The 27,493-nt window shown below is 42.1% G+C and overlaps 2 protein-coding genes across 17 annotated transcripts in view; one reads left to right on the top strand and one right to left on the bottom strand.

Moving 5' to 3' along the window:
• nfixb (nuclear factor I/Xb) overlaps nucleotides 1-7,950 on the top strand; it is a 123,273-nt gene extending 115,323 nt beyond the window's left edge. For all 16 annotated transcript variants that reach the window (XM_061748059.1, XM_061748050.1, XM_061748048.1 and 13 more), the window contains one exon: nucleotides 2,252-7,950. Coding sequence is in view for 12 of the 16 variants with exons in the window: in XM_061748050.1 (XP_061604034.1) it covers nucleotides 2,252-2,266 (15 nt within the window). In the remaining 4 variants the exon portion in view is untranslated. The remainder of the gene's footprint in view (nucleotides 1-2,251) is intronic.
• Nucleotides 7,951-10,427: 2,477 nt separating this feature from the next.
• Nucleotides 10,428-26,285, bottom strand: LOC133466044 (UV excision repair protein RAD23 homolog A-like). Its single transcript, XM_061749359.1, has 9 exons — nucleotides 25,973-26,285; nucleotides 23,057-23,218; nucleotides 22,145-22,362; nucleotides 19,857-19,900; nucleotides 17,657-17,784; nucleotides 16,102-16,189; nucleotides 14,151-14,281; nucleotides 12,460-12,621; nucleotides 10,428-12,382 (listed from the first exon to the last, which is right to left on the bottom strand). Exons 1-9 carry the CDS (start codon nucleotides 26,036-26,038, stop codon nucleotides 12,269-12,271), a joined length of 1,113 nt encoding a protein of 370 aa, XP_061605343.1. The 5' UTR covers nucleotides 26,039-26,285; the 3' UTR covers nucleotides 10,428-12,268.
• Between the last annotated feature and the right edge of the window lie 1,208 nt (nucleotides 26,286-27,493).

The raw sequence follows: 27,493 nt of genomic DNA, 5'->3' as shown, positions 1-27,493 counted from the left end.
CGTTCTTCTTCCATTTGCTGTGCTCTGTGCAAGAATGTTTTCCTCCTCCTCTGCCGTTCCCATTGTGCCTGTGTCACCTTCTTCATTCCACCACCGGTCGTAAGCTTCTCCCATTACCACCAGTACTTTTCTCATTAGTACATAACCGCACCCGCCTGGAGCCAGCTCCGCTCCGCTCCCCAACACATGGAAACCATCGAAACCTCCCCCTTTTCCTTGCCCTCCATTACTTTCACTCATCTTTACTTAAACCAATCATGTTCTTTTCTGCCCTGTCGTTCTTTTGATTGTCTTCTTTTCTTCTTCCATTGCATTCCAAAACTTTGATTTATTTTCTATCCCTGAAAGACATACCTTAACTGTTTTTAATTCCTTACACACACACGGAGAGGGATTTTATTTCGGCTGACCTAAGCCCGTTTGTTTTTTCCAGAAACTAAGTATTAATTCCGTTGTCCTAAAGTTTTACTAATTGCTCCCATTGTATTTCATATGTATCTCCTTCTCCACAATCTCCAATGTTAGTTTAACAATGTGTTCTAAACCCTCGCTAAGGTGTGCCCCTTTGCAATGATTGGGTTAGGGTCTTTACAACAACACGAGGACAAACGATGCAAAATGAATCTCAACGGCCTTGCTAATAATTACAGTCCAGGAAGGACTTGCTATCAACAGTAAAAAAAAAAATGCTATACTGTCCATGTTGAACACTGGGCCCCAGATGCCCTCTAGTGGCATGTTGGATATGTGACAGAAAAGGGCAAAGGTCAAAGGAAAAGGCGGGTGGCTAAAGCGTTACTCCCAAAAGATCCCTTGACACAATTTGCGTTGAGGGCTCTAAACAGGCGTTCAAAAAAAAGAAAAAATAAGGAGGTCTGTTGTTTTTTTGGTTTTGATTTGTTTGTTTGTTTGTTGGTGTCTTTTTTGGGTTTGTTTTAGTTTTTGTCCTGTTCGGCCGTTAGGTCCAACAGAAAGGAGGATCTGTTCGTTTTGACTGTGCCACAGCGGAGTTTTTCAGATCCCACTGTGGTTCTTTGGATATTCTCAGGGAGAGTGACCGAAAAAAAAGGGAGGGGACAGACAGAAACGATCCAAACAGTAAAACGTTTAAACCATTTGTAACAGCACTGATCCTTATAAGTTGCCGAAAAGCCAGCACTGAGCATTAAGTAGGATCGCGCAGGTCTCGGCAAGCACTCAGTCAGCACCAACGGTAAACTTACTGGTCGTAAGGAAACTATGCATAGAGAGGGCAGAGCGTATCCTGATAGCGCAACGCACTGCTTTGCGTTCTACTTTAAGCGACTCCAGAATAGCGGAGAGACGCTGACGCGGTGGAGGTCTGCTGAGACTCAGTGCCAACCGAGAAGAGCGGGAGGGGGGGATGTCTGACCAGACAAAGACAAAACGCTCAGGAGAGTTTCCGAGGCGAGACTTGTAGAATGTCGGCGGTACATGCTGCTCGACCATCAGAAATGATTCACCGATTTAAGAAGGGAAGAAAAGATATGCAAAGACTCTCACCTTTGGCAAAATCCAGTTAACACATGCTTGAATTGTTGTAGTTTGGAGAGATTTATGAGGCGTACTGCAGCAAGCCCCCCCCCCCCCCCCCCGGGGGGCAGTTGAGATTATTTGTGTTCACTTTGGGTGAGCTGTGAAACTCTGTGCATCTAGATGTTCAGGGTTCCCAGAGGAAGATTCCTAGCGACTGCCCCCATGAAGCATTACTTTATGTTTCTGTCCAAAAACCCACATCCTGCAACTAATGAAATGTTGTCAGCTTTTACTTAAGGCCTAAAACCTCCGTCTTCTGTGTGAACGCACCATTTTTGGAAATGTTCATTGACTGAAGTTATTCTTTGAACACAGTCAAATGCATTTATTTGTCGACTGTTTCGTTTCGCTTATTTTGGTAACTAATTGTATTTCGGTAATAAACAATGCAGTAGATGCCACAGCACACCACCGCCAGGATAAACATCGCTGCAGTTCTTGTTCATGTTTATACATGAGCGTATCGGAAAACAATTTGATACAGATCGGGTATTGTACCTCATTGCGTCGCGCAAACGATCACGATGTTTTCGAGCTTTCGAGCTCAAACTGCTCGTTTGAAAGTTTCCAGAGCCAGCTAAAGTGTTCACATTGTGCTCGCTAAGGGGCCAAGTCGGGTATATCGTGTCCCCATTTCACAGATTGAACTCTGATGATGACAAATGATCTCATTCCTTTTTTATCTCTCTTTCAGTCTTGGTTCCTCTGACAAGATCTGTGTGAAAACCAGCAACTCCAATTCTTTCTTTACAATCCCAAATCGATAATTCTCCTCCAATCAACAGAGCGACTGGCCATTACAAAGGCAATCTTACAAAGGCAAAACCCAACAAAGCACAGCAGGACAATTCAGCAGCGTTTAGAGGAACTCTGGGCTCATTGCATTCAGTCAGAGGAGGGAGCCGTACGGGGCGAAGACGGCAAGACGGAAAGCCGATCGGACGGACGAGAGGACGACGGGACGGCGAAGGGTAAGGCGGCGGCGAGCAGCTCGGGGCCACGCCTCCCGAAAAGAAGGCAGGAGGATGCCGCGGACGAGAACGGCGTCAACTTCTTTGCGAGGACGCAGCGGCCTCAAAAATTGAAGCAAAAGCCATCGCGAAATACTCAATTCTGTTTCCAGTGAAAGCTGCAGTTCAGACTTCACCCAAAACGAGTCAAATTGACCAATGCGTCTCTCGAGGAATGACCAGTGACTCGACATAGGCCCCCTTCCGCCCTCCTACTAACTCACTAAAGAGACGCGATGCCAAAACATAGCTCGAAGGCTTTGCGCCCACAGGCCCAATCAATTCACATGAATCCTATCGATGTGCACTATTTCCCTCCAAGCGGACTGGCCCGTTCCCAGTTTGGTTCAAGAGGAAAACGAGAAAAACAAGGCTGCCCGCGCGCGTCGTCAACAATCGGGAAAAACACGAGCGCAGCATTTGTATACATTTGAAAAAACACATCGTGTAGTATTTCGTGTAGGAGGCGTGATGTGGAGTCACAAAGTACGCCCAGCGAACGGCGATTCATCGATTAGCAATCCAAACCGACACTGTCAAATCAAAAAAGTGTGTACCGATATAGATAGCGGCTATTGGTTCCCCTCCCTTTGCCCTCTTGTCATGTAGATGATTGCTTTTGGTATCTCGTGCGTGTTCTTTTTATTTCACTTCCTTTTGGATTTGTACTATTTTGTAATTGTTTTGTATTTGAATGACAGCACCTTATGAAGAAACACAGTAGGACGTCGAAGCAAGGTGGCGAAAGCCTCGCCCGCGGTCGCGTTTCCAAAACACATTCAAACATTTTGGGAGCGTTTCGCTTTCTTCCCGAGAGTTCGAAAGAACATCGACGCCGTTCGTGTCGGTGTGGCAAACGTGGCAAACGTGGCAAACGTGGCGCTAGGGCCCTTTTTAGTTGAGCAGAATTTGGGAACAAGGAGAATTGTTAGCTTGGCCCTGAGCCTGCTAGCACCTGCGCAGCTCTCATCTAATCTCATTTGTGGAATCGAGCGTGAACATGGCAAATTGCCATTTTACCGGCAAGGAAATCCAACAATTGTTTTCCGTTTGAGAGCGTCAGAGGCACAGACACGGATTTTGTCACCTTTCAAACCAGTTGTTGCACTTTGATGTGGACCGTGCAAACATTTTTCTTCTTCATGCCCCAAAACAAGTCAATCGGCCACCACTAATACAACTAGTGATTGCGTTGCCAGACAAATGTACACGGTTCACGCAAACACGTGTTTTATTGTTCTGCTCTTAAGATTAGGAAGATGCTCAAATGCCTTTGAAAATATTCAGTAAATGTCGAAACGTTTCGTAATTGCGACGACCGACCATGACACATGGCTTTATAACTAAATGTTGAGGAATGATCGGATCATGCTCATCCCTAGTTTCAAAAATCTTCGATTTTTATTCTTATTCTTTTGTTTTTTTTCAACCCCTAAAAAGGAGTATGAACTTCTTGCAAAAATAATGGCGCAAACTGTAAGAATACAAATGAGGTTTTGTGACAATCCAAAGAAAACCTTTTGTGGAAATGTGTTTGTTGATGGTGGACAAAAGTGGCACTACTTGTACTTTTTGGACCACGTTAGGCGGGTGGTGTAAGAGAAACGGAACAGAAGGGACAGGTTGCTGAACATGGGAAGGTTGCTCTTTTTCTGTCTCCCTAAAACGTTTACCCTGTTGTTTACACTCCCAGATGGGCCGCTGCTCCAAGAGCGGAGGGAACCACGCTGCGGAGCAAAATGAATATGTGACATATCGTTCTGTTCTCAGTCGCCATGTGCCCACTTTTTTTTTTTTTTTTTTTTTTTTAAAAAGCTGATTTCAAAATGGGACGCGTAGGATTAGTTTGTAGGTTAGGAATGGTGGCTCTGGTCATGTCTGCCCCTGTATATTGTGAATTGATGAGCCCTTATTGATCAAAAATGCACTAAAACAATCACGCCAGCCAAACTTTTCTATCACCAATTAAAAATCAGTGTTCACACGCGTCTTAAATGCTAACACACACACACACACACACACACACCCTGCCCAACGGAAATCTAAGAGGGAAGTCTTAAATGTGGACAATCTGACGAGGCCTTTACGCTTGTAATCCTTTTATATGAACGTCATGATATTCCCAACGGTTGATTTAGTCTCTGATGGACGTCCGGAATGTTCCATTGAAAGCACCCACCCGCTCTCACAAAATAACTGGACTGCCTGGCCGCGTTCCTCACTGCGGGGAAGCGCCGTAGTTGGCCAACCATCTCATAGAAAGCGACTTCTGCTGACTTCACGGTGGCTTCTCTCATTTCTTTTCCAATCTAAAGGAAGTGCCTCTGTATTCCCATTATGCAATTTGTCAAACATGAATTCAGGTTCTTTTTTCATAAGCTATAGTGAATGGTGGAGGGAAAAAACTATGTCAGGCGAGGGGGAGAGAACAGTTCACTAGATAATCGCAAGCATCTTTATATATATAATACACATATATATATATTTATAGATATATAATTTTGTTTTTATTTGCAATATAAGCTCAGTGGCAGTCTAGTTATTTTTTGAAACATGGCAGTCAGAAACGGCTGATTGGAGCTAAGTAGCAGCCTCTCAATTGCACAAAATGGCATGATAGACGAGAAAATCGATGGCAAACACAGTAGTGACAAACAATCGGATCATGTAGATGAGTTGGAAAAAAAGATCAGCTAATGTTTAGTTGTTTTCTTTCTTGTTTTGATGGGAAGCATTGTTGTTGAAACGCAACGATGTGTGTTGATTGAGCCATGTGCAATGCCTTGGTAGAGGATTTGTGTGTTTGCGATTGTTTTAGGGTGTTGCGAGAAGAGACAGAGAGAAAAATCTCTCTTCTTTTTTCAGTTGTTGTTATTTGTGTTTCAAGTCCATGTGCTCTGGGACTCTAAATATCAGAGTGGCGGGGGGGGGAAAAAAAAAAAATCCAACTCTTTGTACGTACGGAAGGGGGGAATTGTTTTGAACATTTTGTGTTTTGGTTTTTTGGAAAAAAGAAAAACTTCCTCTAATTATTTGTTTTCAACATGTGGGAGGGCTGAAGGAACAATTTTGCAACTCACAAAATATATATTACGATGACAACTGGTGCTTCCTCACAAAGAGTGTTACAGCCATACTGAAAAGGAAAAACATTGATACCATAAAGATACGTTCATAGAAATCTGTTAAATAAGCATTCAATAGAATACATTTTGCTCGATGACATTTGTGATATTATGAGAATTTAGGCACCGGTTTTGCCACATCAACACCATGATCAGTATGAGCATGTAATCCTTTGTACGATCGTGTGTGTTTTTAACAAACATACGTATTGATATGACTCAGCGAGGCAGTCGTCAAGAGAGTGAGACTGTCACATTCAAATTTGGACTTTTTTTAATTCTCATAATGTTATAAAAACAAATGTGAATTCCATTCAATAGAAATTTTGAATTCCATAAAGTTCCATTTTTCATTGAAACTTTATTGTAATCCGAGGGCTTTTATTCTCGTCTGATTACAACATTTATCTCATCATTTGATGATTGTATTTTTCAGTGTGGCTGTGCTACTTCTTTGTGGTTTTCGGACTGAAGTACAGTCACTCTACTCTCGACCTACATCCATCGGTAATAGTACACACGATTACGAAATGATCGAAAAGAAATTTTAGGAAAGCATGGATAATTCTGTTTGTGGTTTTGTATTTACCAAGAGGGGGCATTGTTTGGAGAGAAAAAAAAGAAAAAAAAAAAAGGGTTGTAACAAAAGGCATTTTTCCCCTCATGAACTTTTGACATCATATGGATTGTATCATCTCATATCCAATATCCTAATATGGAACAAAGACAAGCTCTTCCCCATTTGGGAGATGCGCAAAAGATTTGTTTTCTTGTCTGGGAAGAGTTCTGTCTCATTTGGTGTACAAATTCCGTCGGAAATTTGAACCCCGCCCCCTCTCCCCCATCACCCACTTGTAAATGACTATAAATATTTGTTTGGTGAAGTAGTATTCTAGACTCAAAGCATCTTCAAGGTTGTCCCTAAAAAAGTGCCTTTTGTTCACAGATTCCATCTTGTATACTCCTGAGATCCCATCTCAAAAGGAAAAATAAGTCCCCTCCTTCATCCTTCTATATCCACTTGTTTCTCTTCTTCTCCTTTTTAAAGCAGTATACATTGTACTAAAGGCAATTGGTGTGATTTAGTTCCTGTTTTTATTGTTGAATAATTAAAAAAAAAAAAAGCTGAAAAACACAGAAAACTGACAAAAAACAAGCTTCTCTTTCCTCTCTATCTTGTCTTCTGTCTATCTTGGACACTGGAGTAGTCTATAGCTGCCCCTCATCCTTTTTCCTTTTTCCTCTTTTCTCCGAATGGTGGGGTTTTAAAAAAAAATGTTTTCTTTGTTTGTTTGTTTGTTTGTGTTTTTTTTTTTGGTCTGAGCAGAATGCAGTTAGCTCACATGTTATTCTTGTCTGTATGCTTCACATTGTATTACCATACCCATCTTCTTCAGCTTCTCCATTCAACCGCTAATGTAAGTGAACAAGTTACACCAGGGGCTCTGGGCTGCGTTGAGGATGGAGCGGGGCTGTCGTGGGTGGGGAGGCGGGAAGCAATCATATTTGGGTTGGAACGAGGGAGATGTGCTGTGGAACTGCTAGTAAAGGTAGATTAGTTTGTAATCTTTGTTTGTGTCTATTTATTTTTTAGGATCACATTTGGACTTGATTACTGATTTTTTTTGTTTCCATTGCACCTGCATATCCTTGGCAGCGCTTAAAATGCTGCACTCAATTTTGCACCTTTCAAGTGGTTGAATAAGAGCCACTTTAAAACAAAACCCTTTTAAAAAAAAAAAAAAAAAAAAAAAACCAATTTTTTTTTAAAACGCACCTTATAAACAGAACAGTTCCATGGTGTTGAGGCTAAAAGGCTCATTTAAGCACAATCCAAAAAAAAAGTAACTCACTGCCTCACAAGATGGAGTCTCTAAATTAGCAGTGTGTTGCAGACGGAGAGACCGAAGTGATGTGTACAGACTTTGGCAAGTGTAAGAAAAAGCACCTTGAAAACATACCAGCAGCAGCAGTATTATCAAGCGCCGCAGTTGAGAAGCCATATTGGAGAGGGGCAGGTTGCACAGGTCAGTGGGGTTGCGGGAGGGGGCGGTTCTAGACACCCACCACCACAAGTGCTTCTCCTCCTCCTCCTCCTGCTCCTGCCTGCAAAGCAGTGTCCCATCCTCAGACACACTTCCAAGAGCCCCTGGTGAAATGCATGTGTTAAAGTTTCTTTTCCATAATAATGATAAAAAAAAAAAAAACAGTTTGAAAAGAGCAACACTTGATTGAATAAAAGGATGTTCTTAACTGTACCTTGTGTTTGTCTTTGATTTTTCTGTTTGGTACTTTGTTTTGAGTGAGCTTTTATATGCAAAACAATGTTGAGGCTGCTGCACAATTGGGTTGCAGACCCAATCTGGCTCGTGAAAAATTCTAGTCAAATATGGAACAGAAATGTGCTTTTAAACAGTCATATCTGTGATATGCTTCCATCAAACTAAACCCAAGATCAACATTTGTATAACACACTTTACACACTCTATTTCTTGTTGTGCTGAAATTAGCCCGTTTTAAGGGGATAGACCTGACTTATGCAAGTTAGCATCTGTATACCCAGTCCCAAATACCGCTGGGTCAATGCTGCGTCCGGCTTTTCATTACCACGACCGGGAGGCTGGGCTTTGCGCAGCAGGCTAAGTTCACACGGCAGGTCAATTCTTATTTATTTCATTTAGTTCACCCCACGTCCGACCCACGCTTTTTTCGTATGTGGCTATAAATCAGATATGTATTATCTGGAAGCGCATCAAATATACATCAAGTGTCAAAATTGTTTGACAAAACTGACAGGTGGGAAAAGCAATGGCGGTCAAAGGAGCAGAAAACACTCAGTGGTGAAAAGAAGATGCTTCGAAACTGATAAAGATGTAAGGGGACTGCTCAGTTCAGGCAAAAAAAAAAGAATCCTTGAAATTGTCACAAATGCGTCAGGACTGGGACCTAGTTATGTCCTTAAATACACTGCGCCACGTGACATTGTCTTTTTTGCACACTTCGTGGATGCATTCATGTTAAAAGTCGAATTTGTTATTGCAATGTGAACGACTACAAAAAAAAAAAAAAAAAAAGATTGGATTGAATACAAAATGTGAATGGGGCATCGCATCCAGCAGTGCAAATGAACGTTGCATAATGATCTTTCTACGAGGGGCAATCCAAAAGTAATGAGCCCAATTTAATTTAACCTACAAATAATAGATTTTTTTGACTGAAATGTTCACCGTTAGTAGTTTAAACACTTATTTTAAAAGGTGTATTTATTTATTTAAGGTTGTTATAAAATACATCACACTCACCAGAGATGCGAATTGTTAAATGTATTATTGCTACTGAGGTTTTTGCTAGCTAAAGAAATAGTCTCCTCGCTAATATTTTTGAAGTTACTTAAACCGGCCACCACTAGCGGTTGTGAAGGCCCCGCGTGGGCAGATTAGACTGGCACGACGATACAGAAGGCCTTGAAAGAATACAGCACACGCAATCTGCTTGGAGCAAACAATTGACATCCACACATTACTGGAAGCAGAGCAGCCAAGAAAAACATCATGAAATGAAGACAACGGATTGTTGAGAATAAATCAATACAATTGCAGATTGTAAATGCAGGTCGTTTCTTCTGATTGTCTTTTAGCCTGTGTACTGTTTGAAATTGTTCAAACAGTCTCCTTTACTAAATGATAAGTCTGTGGTTATTTAAGCAAAGGTCCCGTCAACGTTACAGAACATTTATATATATATATATATGTAAATATATATATTTTTATTTTTTATTTTTTTTATTTGGGTCAACTATTGCCAATAAACATAATTGAGGCCTGGTTAGATTAAGAGTCGAGTGTTTGGTTTCTTATCTAAAAAGTTGTTGTGCTGCCCTCTCGTGGCAAAGAAAATCGAGTCAAAGTCCGTCCTCGTGAAACCAGAGAGAATCTGCACTTCAATGTGGGAAAGAAAAAACGGAATTAATTAGATAGAAATTGGACCTGAATAGAGATTTCAAAAGAAACAGTTGGCAAAGGCAACCGTGGCCCAATGGTTGAGGTCATCGCCTGCCACCGTGGGGCACCTAGGTTCAAGACCCCGACCGGACCATCCGCCGACATCCCCCGGACTCACGGCTGCGATACCCCGAAATGCTCCCCAGGTGCTTCGGCTGCTCCCTGCTCCAGTGTGTGTTCCACTCACACGTGTATGTGTTCACTGTGATGGGTAAAATGCAGAGAACACATTTCGTGTGCATGCATGCATGCATGCATGCATGTTCATGACAATAAAAGGTGATTCTTCTTCTTCTAAAAAAAAAAAAAAAAAAAAAAGTTAAATGTACTCAAAGTATTCCAGCTACTGGAAAGTTAAATATACTGTTCGGGATTAAAAGAAAATAAATGAAACCGCTGGACCATTTCATTTCGGGATTCTTCGCGGAGCACTCGTGGTAAACTGATAGCACACTTCGAATCACTGCTTTAGCATATTTCCGACATTAGCGTGATGCGACACTTTGTATATCTTCAAAAGTGGAATTTGCTCGACTGGAGACCTTGATTGATTTCACACAGTCATTATTGTAGTTTCTTCCAACTTGAGTGCTTCGTGTGAGCCATTTTTAAAAACATTGCGCGATCGAATCGTCGATGTGGAGTTCTGCACGCTACTACAGTAAATGCTAATGTAGCTGTCCGACGTATTTATCCAATTGAAAGCTTTCAAAGGATCCACACAGACACAAACGCCTGAAAGACTGCTGATATTTAATGTAGCACAGCGTAGTCCAAGATCATGTCGATGCTGCAAAGACAGCCAAGCACAAACTGCCCTCACACATACAGAATCACACCGGGAACATTTGCTCTTATCTGATACAATGTGTTCAACATTAAGAAACAAATAAAACCACCACGCAACCTCATTCCAGAACCTGGCCAGTTTTACAGTAATTCCACCTGGACGGGACAGTAGGACAACCCTACAGTGGAGCGCTTTCCGACTAGTTGATCTTCAAGATGAATTTGGAGATTCAGAACTGTACTGCACTTTATTCCAAACTGGGTCAACCTGAAATGAAACTAATTCTAGTTTGATGTCTCTTTACCACATATTGTTCTGAGAAGGAGAACTGATAAAGTCAATTATTACGGAAGAACCTTTGGGACAGAATAAACGTTTACCTTAACTATTACAATTAATGAGGTGTCGCGTGTCACGGAACTTACTGGGCCTTCGCTCTAATCCGGCGGTTCTCGACTGGGTCTATTTTTTGGTGAATTAAAAACAGCCCCTGAAAACATGCAAGTTCTCTTTTTCAAGGCCGTTTCAAATCAGTTCGGCAAAACGCCAAAAGCATATCGCTAGCCAGACGCTGAGCTGCACTGTATTTGTTTACGAAGTGAACTCGCTTGTGACGAGAGCACAAGCGAGTCACTTTTCTTGTCATTGATCGAATATATTCCACGTGGGAACTTGCTTCCCCTCTGTACTGTAACAAAAAAATCTGAACGCGAACACAACCAACGTACTTTTTTTTTTTTTACTAGCCGTCCGTGGCCCACTTCTGGGTCCTGACCCAGCAGTTGAGAGTCACTGCTCCAATAGGTCCAGTTAATGTGTAATAATTCTATATGAAATGTCATATTATGAGTCTACTCCGGGCAACCCATAGAACGGGATCTGTTGGTTGAAATGGTCTCTTACTTACATCAACTGCGGGTGGGGGGGGGGGGGGGGGGGGGGGGAAAGCAGGTTTCTAAGCATTTACTAATCGTTTTAAAATGCAATGAACTTGCAGTGTAATTTTAGGAGATGAAACCGTAGAACACATTTTAATTTCACTTTTTAAGTTGCAGAGTAGCTTTTCCTGGACTTTGTGTGCACCAGAAGCTATCTGCATAGTTCATTTGGGTTACTGAAGCAAGAATTCAGATTGGCTGCCGTCTTTCTTGCTGGCATGGCTAGAATTGGACATACAAGAGAAGATCAAATATTGTCAGTTGATTCCGCGCCCCCCCACAAACGGGGTGGGTGCTTAACATATGCTGATCATGTTGTAGAGGGGACGAATGTGCTCAACTTACAGCATTAACGAACTTAGGCAACGCAAACTGATTACTTCAGCGTATTTGTATCACATCTGCACAGGCACGCAGACATGTATACACGCACGCACACACACACACACACGCACGCACGCACGCACGCACACACACTTAGCGCAGCAACTTCAGCCCCCTTTAATGTTCACAAAGCGCAACTAAAATCAAATTGTGGATGTCCCCAAACAAAGCCCACACATTCCATTGGAATTCCCGTGGATTTGTCCACTCTCTTTCACACGACCTTCCATGAGCTAACGTATCATTAAGTCTGACCTTCCTGCACACAACCTCCATCTTGTTTAGTCCTAACCTGACCCCATCCCATCCCATCCCACCCCACCCCTCTCCCTTCTGGCTCCCCCCCTCCCCTCCTGATGAGTGGAGCTGAGGTTGGTGGCGGTACAGTAAATTGGGGGTGCAGTCTTTGAAGAGGGGAGGGGTGGGAGGGGAGCAGCAGGAAGGCGGCCGTCATCTCAGCTCTTCAGTCGTCTTCCAGGCCCTGGTTGAGGAGAAAGTTGGCGGCCAGATTCTCGTTCTTCTCGCAGGCAAAGTAGGCCTGGATGACGAGCGCCTCGGGGAAGCCGAGCGCTTTTAGCTGCCCCGTGTCGAGAAAGAAACCGTAAGGAAAAAACCTTCTGCATTTATGAATGTACATCACCGACAGACCCTCACCCTTTCGATGGCTTCCTTCTCCTGAGGTGTGACTTGAATATAGTTGACAGGCGCACCCTCCTCGCCCGCTGCCCCTATCTCGCCGACCTCTGGCGCCTCCCCGCCCTCGCCCACTGGCTCGTTTAACATTTGGATGAACAGCTCCTGGTGCTGACTGATTTGCTGCAGGAAGGACAAATGAGACAAACCACGGGTGAAGAAGACATCATCTGCACAACTACGCAGCAACAAACTGAATGACAAAACTCATTCCACGTCTTTGAGGAGTCAATTGCATTTTTCAACAGGGATGGGCGTGGGAGGGTCTGATGTTGCTCCTTTGTTAAAGGTCAGAGGACAAAGATGTTCAACATTTTCTTGATAACTCTAGAACCCCTTTGTAAACCACATCTGCCATTTGTAAGTGATTATATAGCGATAAATGTGATTCTGCTTTTTTGCATCCAGCGCCTTCTGGTCTTCGGCTCTCTCCGGGCGCCGTGACGTAACACGAGCCAAACACCCTGTTCATTCGGCGTCGTGTGCTATTGTTCCACGCTGTTGTAGATTTGTTGTCGTAGTATGCTTTAGCGATGTCACGATGGTTTATTGTGTGGCATTTGGTTGTACAAATGGTTCAGAGGGTGGCAAGAGCTGGGTGGGCTTTCCAAGTGAAAAAGGAATACGTGACCAGTGGATAGGGAAAGTCAACCGACGGGAAGAAACATGGTCAGCCATGAGTTCCTAGCAAGGATTCCAAACTCTGTGCTGATCACTTCGAACCGCCGTGTTTTGAGAAAGACTTAGCAGAAACCATTGGATACACAAGTGTACTTAGTTACTCTCCATTTTTTGTCCCGACTTCAATTGAGCAGCGGCAAATCTCAAACTCGCTTGTAAATCAAATTTTGGCTCGCAGGACACAGCAAAAAAAACTCGGCCGAGCGACATCTTGTAACCTTGTAAGATTGGGGCACTTGTAAGTAAAAAAATAACCCCATTTTGGTCATTCAAATTTGTGATATGGCAAATGAAGGCTAATAAATGTTATAATGTTGACATTGAGTACATTTGATGAATCAATGACCTATTTTGTGTTTAACTACCTTTCTATTTAAAATATGACCATATTGTACAAGCCCAATTCCAATGAAGTTGGGACGTTGTGTTAAACATCAGTAAAAACAGAATACAATGATTTGCAAATCATGTTCAACCTATATTTTTAATTAATACACTACAAATACAAGATATTTAATGTTCAAACTGATCAACTTTATTCTTTTTAGCAAATAATCATTAACTTAGAATTGTATGGCTGCAACACGTTCCCAAAAAGCTGGGACAGGCTCATGTTTACCACCTTTTCTTTGACCAACATTCAATAAACGTTTGGGAACTGAGAACTTTTTGGGAACGTGTTGCAGCCATCAAATTCTAGGTTAAGGATTATTTGCTAAAAAGAATAAAGTTGATCAGTTTGAAAAGTCAGTTTGAACATTAACTATCTTGTCATTGCAGTGTATTCAATTAAATCTAGGTTGAACATGATTTGCAAATCATTGTATTTTGTTTTTATTTATGTTTAACACAACGTCCCAACTGTCAATCAATAATTTGCAGTACAACCTCTGACAAATAGAGGACAAGTTGGGCCAAAACACACCCGTGATAGTCATGCGTGCGTGTGTGTGTGTGTGTGTGTGCATTACCTGCAAGAGTTGGGGGTTCTCCCTGCCAAGCTGTTGCAGGAGAGCTGGAAGCATAGCTGGGTTCTGCTGGATGGCCTGCCTCATGTGAAGAAATTGGGGCTGAGTCCGCAAGAATGCAAGGGGGTTCTCTCCTGATGACATACAAAATAATAGAATTATCCTACTAAGAGGGAAGATTAAAACATCACTACAGTGAAATAAATATTGACCTGCACTTCATTTTGTATGTTTGCTCCCATCAGATGCCAGCCAAGACTAAGTATTTTTTTCCTCCCATAAATAAAACCAAGCGCTTAGTCCGATGATGCTCCCTCCCACAGATCCTTCATATCTCTGGAACTCTACTGGAGTCCTCTACGCTCGTCTTCCAAAAGAAGTACTGTAGCCTCGTTCAGTGGTGTATCAGAACAGGCCAGCACACAAACTGGCCGTCCCCCCAAAAAGTGGAGCATTCTGTTGAAGGGTTCATTGCTGATCGAGCTGCAGACCATATACTAACTCATTCAGTTGTCTCTGCAGAAAAGTAGTCATGAAATATCTTAATATTTAATATTCTTGGTGTGGTAATCGCAATAAGATAGGACTCATGGGATGCATTTTGTTTCTGAGTCACAAACTGCATGTGTGCGTGTGAATGTGTACTGTGTATTTTATAAGTAAATGAATTATGAATTTCTTAATTATATTTATAACTGGGCTATATTTATGTAGTTCTGTTCCAGCTTGAACTACTTGGAATAAAGGCACTCAGACAGGCAGCTACAGGTGTTGACTCACAGTTAAAGGAACATGGGATATTCATTTTCAAGGACATTTCTTTCTATAATTCAGTTTCCATGACTGGAAAACTAGTTAACTACTAGCATATGTGAGGCTGCAGGATCTTATTCGTGCATGGAATGGAAAACTGTTCTAACTGATATTTGAATTCCATGTGAGATAATGATTCAGTTAAAGGGACTCTAAGTAGATATCCATGTTTTGTTTCCAAATACATTAAATATATTTCAAGTGGGCGGCACGGTGGACGACTGGTTAGAGCGTCAGCCTCACAGTTCTGAGGACCCGGGTTCAATCCCCGGCCCCGCCTGTGTGGAGTTTGCATGTTCTCCCCGTGCCTGCGTGGGTTTCCTCCCACATCCCAAAAACATGCATTAATTGGAGACTCTAAATTGCCCGTAGGTGCGAATGGTTGGTTGTTTGTATGTGCCCTGCGATTGGCTGGCAACCAGTTCAGGGTGTACCCCGCCTCCTGCCCGATGACAGCTGGGATAGGCTCCAGCACGCCCGCGACCCGAGTGAGGAGAAGCGCGACAGAAAATGGATGGATGGATGGATATTTCAAGTGCTGAAAACATGCAAAGACATACTATAGCGCTGAACTGTTGAGATATAGCTTAAGCATCTTTTTCCCCCTTTTCAATTTGCCTGATTTTGTGGGCGGAGCTAAAACGCTGGCCCGTGACATCACGGGGCTGAGGCGTATACTTTGTAGCGCGAGTTCTCTCCCCCACGATACAAAGTGAAGTCATTTCGTTTGACTGCTCAGTTGTGAGTTAGCTGTGCTTAACGTCCATAAGGCCCATTTACCACTTCAGCTTTCGGTTAGCAAACTAACAATCGTTACACCCTGAAATTGTCTCTTTGCTTGATGCCTCAATTTACAGAACAGCTCGGTGACAGTGTTGGGTATTAAATATTTTGGTGATAGTCCTGTGTTGTACAGTTTATACCAACGGCAACAAGTTCAAACCATTACTTGTATAGAAAAAAAATAATAATGGGCAAGCCACATGGGCATATGCGGAGTTGCAAAGCCACTATTTTCACTAAATTCCACACTGTACGAATGTCTAGATGAGCATCAGATGAATGCCAAGCATAAAGGTCCCATTGAATTTATTGCATGAGCGTCTTCTACATCCTTCATGAAAGCATCCAAATGTGTCACCTTCTGCTAGAGACGGCGCTTCTGTGGGTCCAGATGCTGGTGTGTGCGCTGGGGGATTCGTGTCCTGGATTGGGTTGCTCGGGAGACCCTGGAAATACAAACACAACCTTACTGAATGCAAGTTTTAAAGATGATAATAATTATAATAATAATTTAACCAAACCATTAAGTTTTGGGACAATAAAAGATTGACAAGGTAAAAAGCTTAATCGGTTCTTAGTTTCAATTTAAGACTGCTGCAAAATGTATACTGTGTACCAATTTGGGAGGGCAGGAGGACTGTGATAGATAGACCCGGAGCTGAATAAACGGAGTTTGCTTTTTTGTGTGTGTGGAAACCTCCCTCTTAAGAAACACGTGCCAATAATTGGCCATATTTGGTCCTTATTCCCCCCATTCTGATCAAATTCACCAAAGGTCCTATTATGTCTCTAAAGATTATCCTGTGGTGTGGGGTGCGTTAAGAGTGATTTTCTGTGCTTGGAAAACAGTCTGGGCCAACAATAATATAATACAGACATACACAAAGAAGAGTTTCACAACCAAGTGACTCAGTAAACTACAGTACTATTACTGTAGTTTCTCGTGTATAACACGCTCAAGAAAATGCGCACCCCAAAATTGACTCCAAAAAAAGGAGGAAAACCCTTCTTCCTATGTATAATGCGCACCCATGACGTTCTATTCATTGATCTATTTTTAGGCAACAAATGTAAGTGGTGATCCCCCCCTCCCTAGTGAGGATAAGCGGTACGGAAAACGGCCGTACGGATAATTTAGTCTGATCAGTATTATTATTAATACTAAGGTTTGCTTGTTCTTTAGTAATGTATGTATTACTGTGGCACACCCTAGATAGAACTAGTAACCCATAGTATTACTAATAATACTGCAGTGTCAAAACTATACACTAGGGTGCATCACATTAACCCGTGCATCACGGGTTCAATCCCCGGCCCCGCCTGTGTGGAGTTTGCATGTTCTCCCCGTGCCTGCGTGGGTTTTCTCCGGGCACTCCGGTTTCCTCCCACATCCCAAAAACATGCATGAATTGGAGACTCTCAATTGCCCGTAGGCATGACTGTGAGTGCGAATGGTTGGTTGTTTGTTTGTATGTGCCCTGCGATTGGCTGGCTACCAGTTCAGGGTGTACCCCGCCTCCTGCCCGATGACAGCTGGGATAGGCTCCAGCACGCCCGCGACCCTAGTGAGGAGAAGCGCGACAGAAAATGGATGGATGGATGATGGCCTTCCTAAAACATATTTACTCATATACTTAATTTAACTGTGAGGACAATTTCTAACTTTTACTATTTGGAGGGAAAAAAATGTGCATTACACACAAGAAATGATGGTAGTTTTTTTGCAGAGGATAACGCATATGCCTGCGTATTATGATATTGTCTGTCTACATATGTTGCAGCAATATTTGTATTCAAATATAAATCACTTAAAGGGTTATAACAGAGACCTCGATGCTACTTTTGTCAGCCTTTCTAAGGCGTTTTGCATTGCGTGTTAGCATTGAGCTAGCAAGTGAGTGAGTGAGTCTTACAGTGAGAAGGTACTCCACAGCTCTGTGAGGGTTGTTGAAGCTGGCCCGTAGTGCTGCCACCACTCTCTCCCTCTCATAGCCCATAGACATGATCTCTTTCAGCATTGCTTCATACTCTGCTCCAGTCACTGAAAACATAACACAGAAACAACGCTGGCTATTGTTTTTAATATTAGCGAAGCTTAAGGTTAATATTTTGGTTTCCTAATAATGTTAATGAGAATTTTACTATTGATTCTACCATCTGAACTGAAAGTTTTTTGAAGACTGCATTAGAGAAGATGAGAACTTAAGTCTCATCTGATGATCTTTTCACTGAATTTCACCAACTGACACACAGTGGTCTTAAACAGTAGAATGACAATGGCATGTGTATAATCTGTGAGTGGGCCCAACAGGAATCCGTTCCTAACTAGGACCTCATACTCGAGGCAGCTTTTGTTACTGCTTAAATATAGGTATGATATGTATTGCTCTGCAAGCCTGTAAGGTCCCTGACAAATGGCAGCAGTGTCTGCCATACAAAGTACAGGTCTAAGTCCTAATTTTAGAAAAGGATTCTGGTACATATTTTACTTTTATTCTAAAGCATATGCTCTCTGGCAAAAAAAAAAAAAAAAAAAAAAAAAAAAAACAGACCATACTACAACAGTCATCTGACGAGTCACTAGACATTGAGAAATATATCACTAAACTCAACAAATCAATTGTTACCTTAACGTTTTTTTTTTTTGTGAACAGCAGTCAAGTTTGAAAAGTCATGGTGAATGTTGTAGATATGCTTTTTTTTTTTTTTTTAAGCCAACCAATTAGAATCAAAGAATTGCTACTAAACAACGATACAAAAAGAGCATTTTTTTATACAAACAAAAATGTATTCAATGCAATTCAATATGCAGACAGTCAAGATTTGAGTTCATTGTTATTTTGTTTTAATAAAAGAAGGGCTTGGATAGTGTACAAAGTTTTGAGCGGATAAGTGATAAATAAAAGAAAAAATAAGTGCTTAACAGAGTCAGACGCAGGCAGTTAATGACAAACTTTATATTAAACTACAGTGGAACCTCAATTTAACAGACTAATAAGGGCGGGGGCTCATCCAGTACAGCAAATTGGCCGTTATAATTTAAGTAATTTTTTTGTGGCCATATGCACCCATTTGACTATACAGTACAAAATTGTTTTATACTTTTTGTGGCCGAAACCACCCAGTACAATACAAACTTATTGTAAATAAATATAAAAAAGCTTGAAAATTTTATACAAAAGTCACCACGCTGGTGTGGTTGATGGTGACATTGTCGACGTACTCATAGGCAAGTCGAGGCGGGTCGCTTTCATGAGCCACGGGGAATTAGTGTGCGTCCTATTTCCAAATATTTTGCCATGCATGGACGAACGGCTTGACAAAAAAAATTTATATAGCGCCACAGCGCCAGGAAACAACAGTGGCCAATTTTGGAACTAACAGACTTTGTCAATGCCGGTTTAACAGTCAACTGGAAGCTATTTTTGGATACATGTACTGTTTAGACGGTCCGTTACGTCCGATATCCGTTAAATCGGGGTCCGTTAAAACGAGGTTCCACTGTACGTGTTAATGTAAAATCTAAATGCCTCGCAATGCATCGATAACACATTGATAACACGGGTTTAACTATCTATTGTTGACTGAGAGAAACAATAGGAGACTCGCGACTTACCAGGCTGTTCATCTGTGTGTGCATTCGGAGGCATAAGTCCACTTAAAAATTTTAAATCATTAAATGTACATGCACAACATACAATGACTACTGTGGAAATATGGATTGGCATTTGTGACTAAGTGATGATAGTTATTGTTCTTATAAAATACAGGTGTCAATCTGTTTTTGTTCTGGGGGAAAAAAAAAATCCATTGGACAGCTTTTCATTGGATTGGAAAGTATTTAGTCAGCAAATATTTCAATTCTTGAACTGGTACGCATGCTTAGCAACGGTTTTCAGTTTTGCCCTCTTTAATTACATAGATATGGTGATGATGTTCTTTCCCAAAATATTGATTATCACATACCAGTAATTGCTATATCGTGGCCTACTCTTAACGTTGGCCAAAAAAAAAATTAAAAAAAATAACGGATCTCGATTAGTTACTCTGCAATTCCCACACCAGGTATATACGGTACATTGAAAGTGAGGCAATTATTGAGCGATGACATACCCAGTGCAGAAGAGGCATCCAAACCCTGGCTCCCTCCACTGGAACTGCATAACAAAAACAAGAAATTTGAAATATGCATCTTCCCTTCCACTTCTATTAAAAACAAGCATATGAGTACACCATCTACAAATACAAAGAGGGAGATGCAGTGTATTGATATTGAGGGAAACCAAGTAGATTGCAGTAGTACACTTTCCTTTTTAGATGAAAAATGTATCATTTCAATCGATTGGGATAAACAGCTTTTCGATGAATGAGTTTTTTCTCAGCAAGCAAACATCTCACGCTTCCAATTACAAAACAGGCCAGAAAAAAAATGAACCCACAAGCTTGAAAACAATATTAATGAAATAATGTAATTAATATGAATTCAACCCCATGATAGAAAGACCAAAAGGGATCACAGTACTGTACTGGAAAACGAAATCACTCAGTCAGTGGGACAACCCAAACACTGTAATATCTTATGTTTGTATCAACAGACTAACAGAACAATAATGATTTATTTCACACACAGTTTCTGCAAAATTGATGCATCAAAAATGCCACAGACGAGCATTCATCAACCTGTGCGTAGAGAACCCAAAGAAGCGAGATAATTCTGTGTCTGTGTCACGTTCACATAGGCTTCCCACAATCAGATTAGATGTGTGGCGATATCGCCTAGCCAGTCTCTGGTGTGACACGTACAATAATTGTCGGACAGTGATAATATACAATACAACAGGAAGTGAGTCTCGAGTGTAAAAGTCCAAGCGTTCCACTATACCCTTGAACACAGCTGCGGTCCCACCTCTATTAAAGGTCCCATATTTTGGCTATTTAGACCTTCATAGAGTGACTCTCTAACATGGACTTAGTATAAAATTGTCAATTTAATTTAAAAAAAAAAAAAAAAAACCCAAAACAACCTGGTTTTGTCATACGAGTGTCCAGAAAAGGCCCCTGCGACAGCTACTTCTGTTTGACCCAGTTTTGTATCCGCTTTGTCCATATTTGGCTAAGACCGCCTCCTTTCCTCTGATTGGTTGCCTCCATGCAGAAGCCCCACTTATGAATGTTATGTTGACAGCTCAGGCTCGAAAGCGGATTCATATTTCACATTTATTGCCAATAATACATCCCAAATACTCGAAAAAGTTGGTTTGGTAAAAACTGGCACCTTTAATACCACCGAAGCAGGCATATTCATTGGTGAAATTTCATGTCAATGCTGTCTGCTGACACAGAAGTGACACAGGAAACAGCTGGGGACAAAGGCAGTGTGAAAAGGGCAACTGAGTACTGTACCTATAGCTGGTCACCCTTCTTCAACATGCTGTACCTCGATCTTTGATTCATCTGCCTGGCTAGAATGCCAGCTAACAATATTATATTGTAAAAGTAATAGTAATATTCTTTATTGTTGTCGGTGATGTTTTAGTTTCTCCTTTTCCTCATTTATTTACAGTATTTACTCTTTCGCACACATTAGATTGATTTGCACAACGAAGGGACATATGTATGGATTGGGGATCTTCTCTTCTTGACCCTGTGGTTGCGGTGCCAGTCTATGGGCTACTTTAAGGGTAGGGGGGGAGGGCGTATGGGTGGTGTCCCGTCCACTGGGCTGCTTTCAGGTGGGCAGCCGGCTGGTTGCGGTCGGGTCCTCGGCCCCCACGGTGCAGGCGCAGCAATTGCTGGTCACTTCTGAAGGTTGCGAGACGGTGTCAATTCGTTCGCATGTGTCCCCACCTCTTAAGACTTATTCGCTTGGTGTGGGGCCACTCACTCATTGCGATAACTACGCGAACGTCCTAGGTATCCCTTCACTTGCACTCTTCTAAAGATATTTAGAATTTAAATTCTCTCCCACTCCCACCACACTTCAGTTGTACAGCTGGGTCCATTACCGCTGTCCAGCACGCTTCCCCTCCTGTCCAATCCTGTATTGTCCAATCCTTCCTCCACAGGCTGCAGCACTACTGCCCCATAGAACACTATCTAATGTGTCATTGTACTAGGCATTGAATGATTTACTTTCCTCATCTTTATTGCAGCTAATGTCCTGTCCTTTATTTAGTTCTCTTTTCACTGTCTCTCCCCTTTGCTTTTTCTGTCACTCCCCTTTAAAACTTTGTTCTGTCCGACTGAAATTTTCATTAAAAATCTATCAGAAGGCAAAGAACTGGCACAGTAAAACTGTTCCGGCACAAAAGGGATACAGATCCTTCTTTCTGTTAGACCTAACAGCCGAACAGGACAAAAAAAGAAAGAGAAAAAACAAATAAAAAAAAGACATCCTGTACCTGGCTGATTGCGGGGTTTCTGTTGCCGTATCACTCGGCTCCTCCTTGACCGCCTCGGGGGGTGTGAGGACCGTTGCAGGGGTGGATGTTGGGGCTGGGGCTGGTGCTGGGGTTGAGGTTGAAGTGGGAACAAATGTTGATGTGGAACCGGAATCCTGCGCAGGAGGTTTGAGTGCTTCCGAAGCAGGAGGTGCCCCAGCAGCAGCTGCAGTCTTAGCCTTTGGTCATGTTAAATAGAGTTGACCGTGAGACTAGGTCTTTCAATGAAGTTATACATTGTAGCAGATGGTACAGTACGAATTCTATCCATATGCACACACTCAATTTTAGATATATCTGCACACAATCACGGGGCATCAAATACAAGAACAGTGTCAAAGAAATGCCTTCAAGTAGACAGCTTTCCATTAACAATCATAATCATGGGGTATCAATTTAACAAAGTTTATTATTGCAGTTGCTTTATGCAGTAGTGTCCAAATGCACTGCTTCATATTGAAAAGATGTTTTTACTCCTTTTTATGTTACCAAAATATTAAAAACACCCCACAGTCCAGTGGAACCTCCAAAATGGAATGCTCCTGAGATCGAGCAATTCACAAACATCTGGGACATATAATAAAAACCATAGAACTGGAAATTTAACATACTGTGAGATAGAAATATATATATATATATATATATATATTTAAATATTTGGCTGCTCGGTATAAAATGAGCGATACATTACAATTACAAATTCATTTTACCGAGCAAATGCTAATGCAAATCCACGAATTATGCAGTATACACTGACTACACGTTTATTAATTGGAGATCGCATGAAAATATTCGGATACTTGCATTGGATGGCAAACGATATGGCAGATGTACCTAAATGAAATCAACTGAGCATATGTTAAATGATCCCACCTTGGACACCATGACTACAACAAAATTTCTCTCATCAATTTTATAGTCCTTAATTTGCGTGTCATCTTGAAGAATTTTTCCAGCATATATCAGCTTCTGCCCAGACACAGGAAAATTGTCTTTTCCTCTCTCTGCTTCTATCTTCTCTTTTAAGGCCTTCACCTAATAAAGGAGACAAAAGCACACTAAATAACTGATGACATGCAAGAACTTGAACATTGTTAATCCTATGAAGCAAAGCACAGACAGCAATAGCCTGGTTTACATGGACCCTTGAATTCTGATTAGAATCGGGTCAAAAGCCCAAACCGAATGAAAATGCTCCATATAAACACCTCAATTAGAATCAAGAGGCCACATCTAAATGGAATTGCATTAGGATTTACAGGGGTGAAATATTCCTTTTGCCAAACCAATCAGAAGTCAATTTACGTCATATAAACGCTGAATCGGAATGGTGTCATGCTGCACATACTCTGTCTTGATGCAAATGCACAGTGACATTATCGTTTACGTACTTAAAAATATGGCGGCTTCCAACCAGAGCCGATTTGGGATGGAGATGTTTTTAACAACTTTAAGCCACACCGTTGCCACAATAAAAGTGTCAAAACTACAAAACTACTATGCTAAATAGACGACTGACCTCCGTCTTGATAAATCGTAGGCTGTTTACATCAATCTGCACGTCACATGTCTGTAAAGCGGCTATTCTAATTAAATATAGTGGGACATGTAAACGCCAGATTGGAATAGATCACGTCATATGTAAACTGTTGACCAGAGATCCTCAATCAGAATGACAAAAAAGTCAGCATATAAACACAGCTATTGTGTGAAATTTGACCCGTGGATGTCACATCGAGCCAAATCTGCGATGCAAGACCACAAGATGTCCACACCAAGAAATAGGGTTGGGCATCGTTTGAATTTGAGCGATTCCGGTCCGATTCCAGTTCCTCGTTTCGATTCCGGTCCCAAACGATTGCCGATTCTGATTCTTTGAGCTTTTTGTGTGTGTGTGTGTGCGCGTCATCGGCTCTTACGTTGGTTTGAAGACTAAAATAAACGCTAAAAACTATCAGTGCAAAAGTGCAACCCACCGTGTACCTCGTTAGCTGCCTCAGTGTTGGGACAGACGTATTTTATCGTTTCACTCACCCAATTGACTGAGAGTTGACTTCACTGAAGCTCCGCACGGTTGTAGGCTGAGCCTCTGAGCGGGAGGGAGCACGTCAGACTTTTACACATCGTGAAAGCCTCCTTTGCACGAGATAATCTTATTCCAAGTGCTGCACTGAGACGACTGGTAATTAATTTTAACAAAGTTAAGACAAACATTTGTTCGCTGCCGCCATTGGGCACAAGCTCGTCTTTGTGCGCGTTCTTTTTTGTTGTTTTTCGCCACTCTTTTCTTCGGGGTCGGCGGACTGGAGGCATTGAAACTGGGAACCGAAATTTTTTTATTTGAGCGATTCCGGAAGAACCGGAACATTAGTCCCGGTTCCAATCGGTTCTTGATTCTCGATGCCCAACCCTACCAAGAAACAATCAATAATCCTCATGTCAGAGAATCAGACATGGAGGTGAAGGTAATGGTGTCTAGTACGTGTAAAATATTAGGTATGCGTGTATCCGTCGCTGGCTGGCTGTCAGAAGTGGTCACTCTTGATCGAGCAATTTGAGTAGCGATCAAACTGCTATTTTCCATGTTTCACTGCATTCATGTTATTGACCTTACCACTACGGACCAATAACGATGACGTAGAACATCTGTTGTAGCTGGAATCACGACTTGGAAATTTCTCGAAAGAGCAAGTATACATGTTATAATACTCTGACAACATTTCCCAAATGTATAGTTGACAACCCCCCCCACCCCCAAAAAAAATACTAGGTGAGGAAGGACTTTTTTTTTTTTTTTTTTTTTTACCATATACCTTTCTATGCTTCTGCCAAATGTGACGTAAATTGGTCTATCTGAACACATTATTTGGACCCACCGCTGGCCACGTCCTATGTGATGTTTCTCTGACCTGCCGTGATGGCTCATATGTTGCGTCGCTTCCAACGCTAATTTCATGTATTTTTGTCAACTACAGATATATTCCTTACTATATATTTTAACAACTTATGGAGTGTTGATTCATTTTCTAATGATTTTTTTTTCCCATGCATGTTTGACTGCCAAATTAGATGACATCACCTAACCGCCATCTGTGAACTCTTGTTTGGCCAGAATGTTTTCCATTTTCAGCAGTTTTGAAGGAATGGTAACTTTCTTAGTATTTGTCACAGGAAAACTAATATCACTGGAATCGTCTTGAAAATATCTGCAGATATCTGGTAATGCTGGTCACATGTAAAGCAATTTCTCAGTGACATTTTCATGTGTCACATTTTCTACAAGCATGAGAAGTCGTGTGTTGGTTAAGTGCGTCCCCCATGTTGTTGGCGTTGGCCTGTCAGACTGCACATTAGGGCTGCGACCATGCTAACAAATGTAGCCTTCCACTTTGTAATGCTGCTACACCAGAACGGTCAAAAGCAATTAGCAGTGTCATTAGCTTTAGCATCACTGTTGTAAACATCGTATTTGCTCAACTACTTTATCCCATTTAACACAACAGACACAAATATATGACCGTCAATAACCGACATTTCTACAGCATGTGCTCAAAACGCCAGCCATGACGGCGGACAGACTTTTTTGCTGGCTTTTCAGCTAGCTAGGTGGCTAAAGCCAACAAGTGAGGTTTCGCGTTGTTCCCACCCCGAAGCAAGCATGCGGAGGAGCAAGATCCAAACGCACAACGTCTGCGGCACGTGACAATAAGCTCCAACGGAGACACATGCGCTCAAATAGTCACTTGAACAGCGAAGGCTGTAGCTAAAGTTAGCTCCGACGCTACTCACCGTTTGTTCGGGGTCGATCTCAATTTGAATGGTCTGCTGTTGCAGTGTTTTTAGTGTGATTTGCATGGCGGCGGTGGCCAACGTTGTTCCCGTCGTTCTTCCGACGATGAAGTATGAGCTCGATGAGCAGTTAATTTGTTTGTACAGTGGACGTCTGTGGCAGGATAAGGGCTAGCCGTAAAATGTGTGTATCCATGAGCACTCAGCAAATCGCCATCTTTGGTGACAAGTTGGTGGTGCGGTCAGAAGCGGAGCCCGAGTCGAACGTGCGAGATCTCGTTTAGTGCTGCGAGAATTGGCCAGCACCGTTCACATCTCCCTCGTCTAGTTTTATGGACATACAGACAGTGCATTGCATAAAAGCGCTCACAGAGCTGGCAACAGCACATAAGTACAAATACAGATCGGTCAAACTAGACGCACTCGTTTAACTCCTTAGTGCAGATTTTGGAATGGACTTCAGTCCAAAGGTGAAAATATACGACAACACCCAACACTGTCTAAAACGCTGAACATAAGCCTAAAAAACTGTCCGAAAACCGCGATCAACAATCACCTAAATCTCTACTTCAGTAGTGATCCATAGAGATAGAGATCTCATAATTATGCCCACTTCAACCCACTATTGCGCCTACTATTCTCTTGACCAACCATTGGGGAATATCTTGCTTCTCTGAATCTGTTGCTGCATCGTTAGCTCCTGATTTGTTATATCTATATATTGAAAAACAGGTCATGTATATGCTTGTCAATACAATTTCATTCTTACGTTTTTGCTCAAAAAGGTGAAGTTTTGACACTTCAAACTGCCCGTAATGACCTGACAGGAGAATATTATGAAAAGGATCTTTGGACAAATCCGACCCTCTCTGGCCCCATCTAATGCCTGTCGTTTAATTGGACCCATTAAGTTTCGAACGGAATCGTCACAGCGCGACAAGATCGCCAATCGCGCACTGTGGAGACGGGGGGCGTGACCGAACACTGTCAATCATTTGCCCCGCCCCGTACAATGCTCACATCGACATCTGTGAGGCGCAATGGTCAGAGACGCGAGGTTGGTAGCAGCTTGAGAACCGCATCGAGCCATGGCTGCCATGGATGTGCAGCCATGTTTTCAGCCATGACTGTAGTCCTTTTACATTTGCCTGTACTTCTACTTGAAGGATTCAAATCAGTACTTCTACATTTACCTGTGTCTCATTGTTATTATTATTATTATTATTATTTTTAACACAGCTACCCGTACTTCCACTGAAGTACAGACTGTAACTAGTTTTGACCCCTCCGATCAAACCAGTCAGTAGCAGCATACAGTACTGCGTTTGAGATTTGTTGTTGCAACTCTCAGCTTGTCCCGTCAGGGGTCGCCACAGCTGCGCTCACGATTTGATTGGCAGCTCTCAAACCGAATGTCCTTCATGATGCAACCCACCCATGTTGTCTTGTTGTTAAGCCCCCCTTTTCCCGGACTTAGGACCTGCCGTGGCTGGGCATTGGTGGCACTGGCCGGAAATCGAA

This window comes from Phyllopteryx taeniolatus, chromosome 16, assembly GCF_024500385.1.
Source record: "Phyllopteryx taeniolatus isolate TA_2022b chromosome 16, UOR_Ptae_1.2, whole genome shotgun sequence".
NCBI lineage: Eukaryota > Metazoa > Chordata > Actinopteri > Syngnathiformes > Syngnathidae > Phyllopteryx > Phyllopteryx taeniolatus.
This window is presented reverse-complemented; position numbering and strand designations above follow the sequence as displayed.

Coding starts and splice junctions, on each gene's coding strand:
- LOC133466044 (XM_061749359.1), bottom strand. CDS start 26,038: ATGCAAATCACACTAAAAACACTGCAACAGCAGACCATTCAAATTGAG. Junction 23,219..25,972: donor AGATCGACCCCGAACAAACG/GTGAGTAGCGTC, acceptor CTCCTTTATTAG/GTGAAGGCCTTAAAAGAGAA. Junction 17,785..19,856: donor GGATGCCTCTTCTGCACTGG/GTATGTCATCGC, acceptor TTATGTTTTCAG/TGACTGGAGCAGAGTATGAA.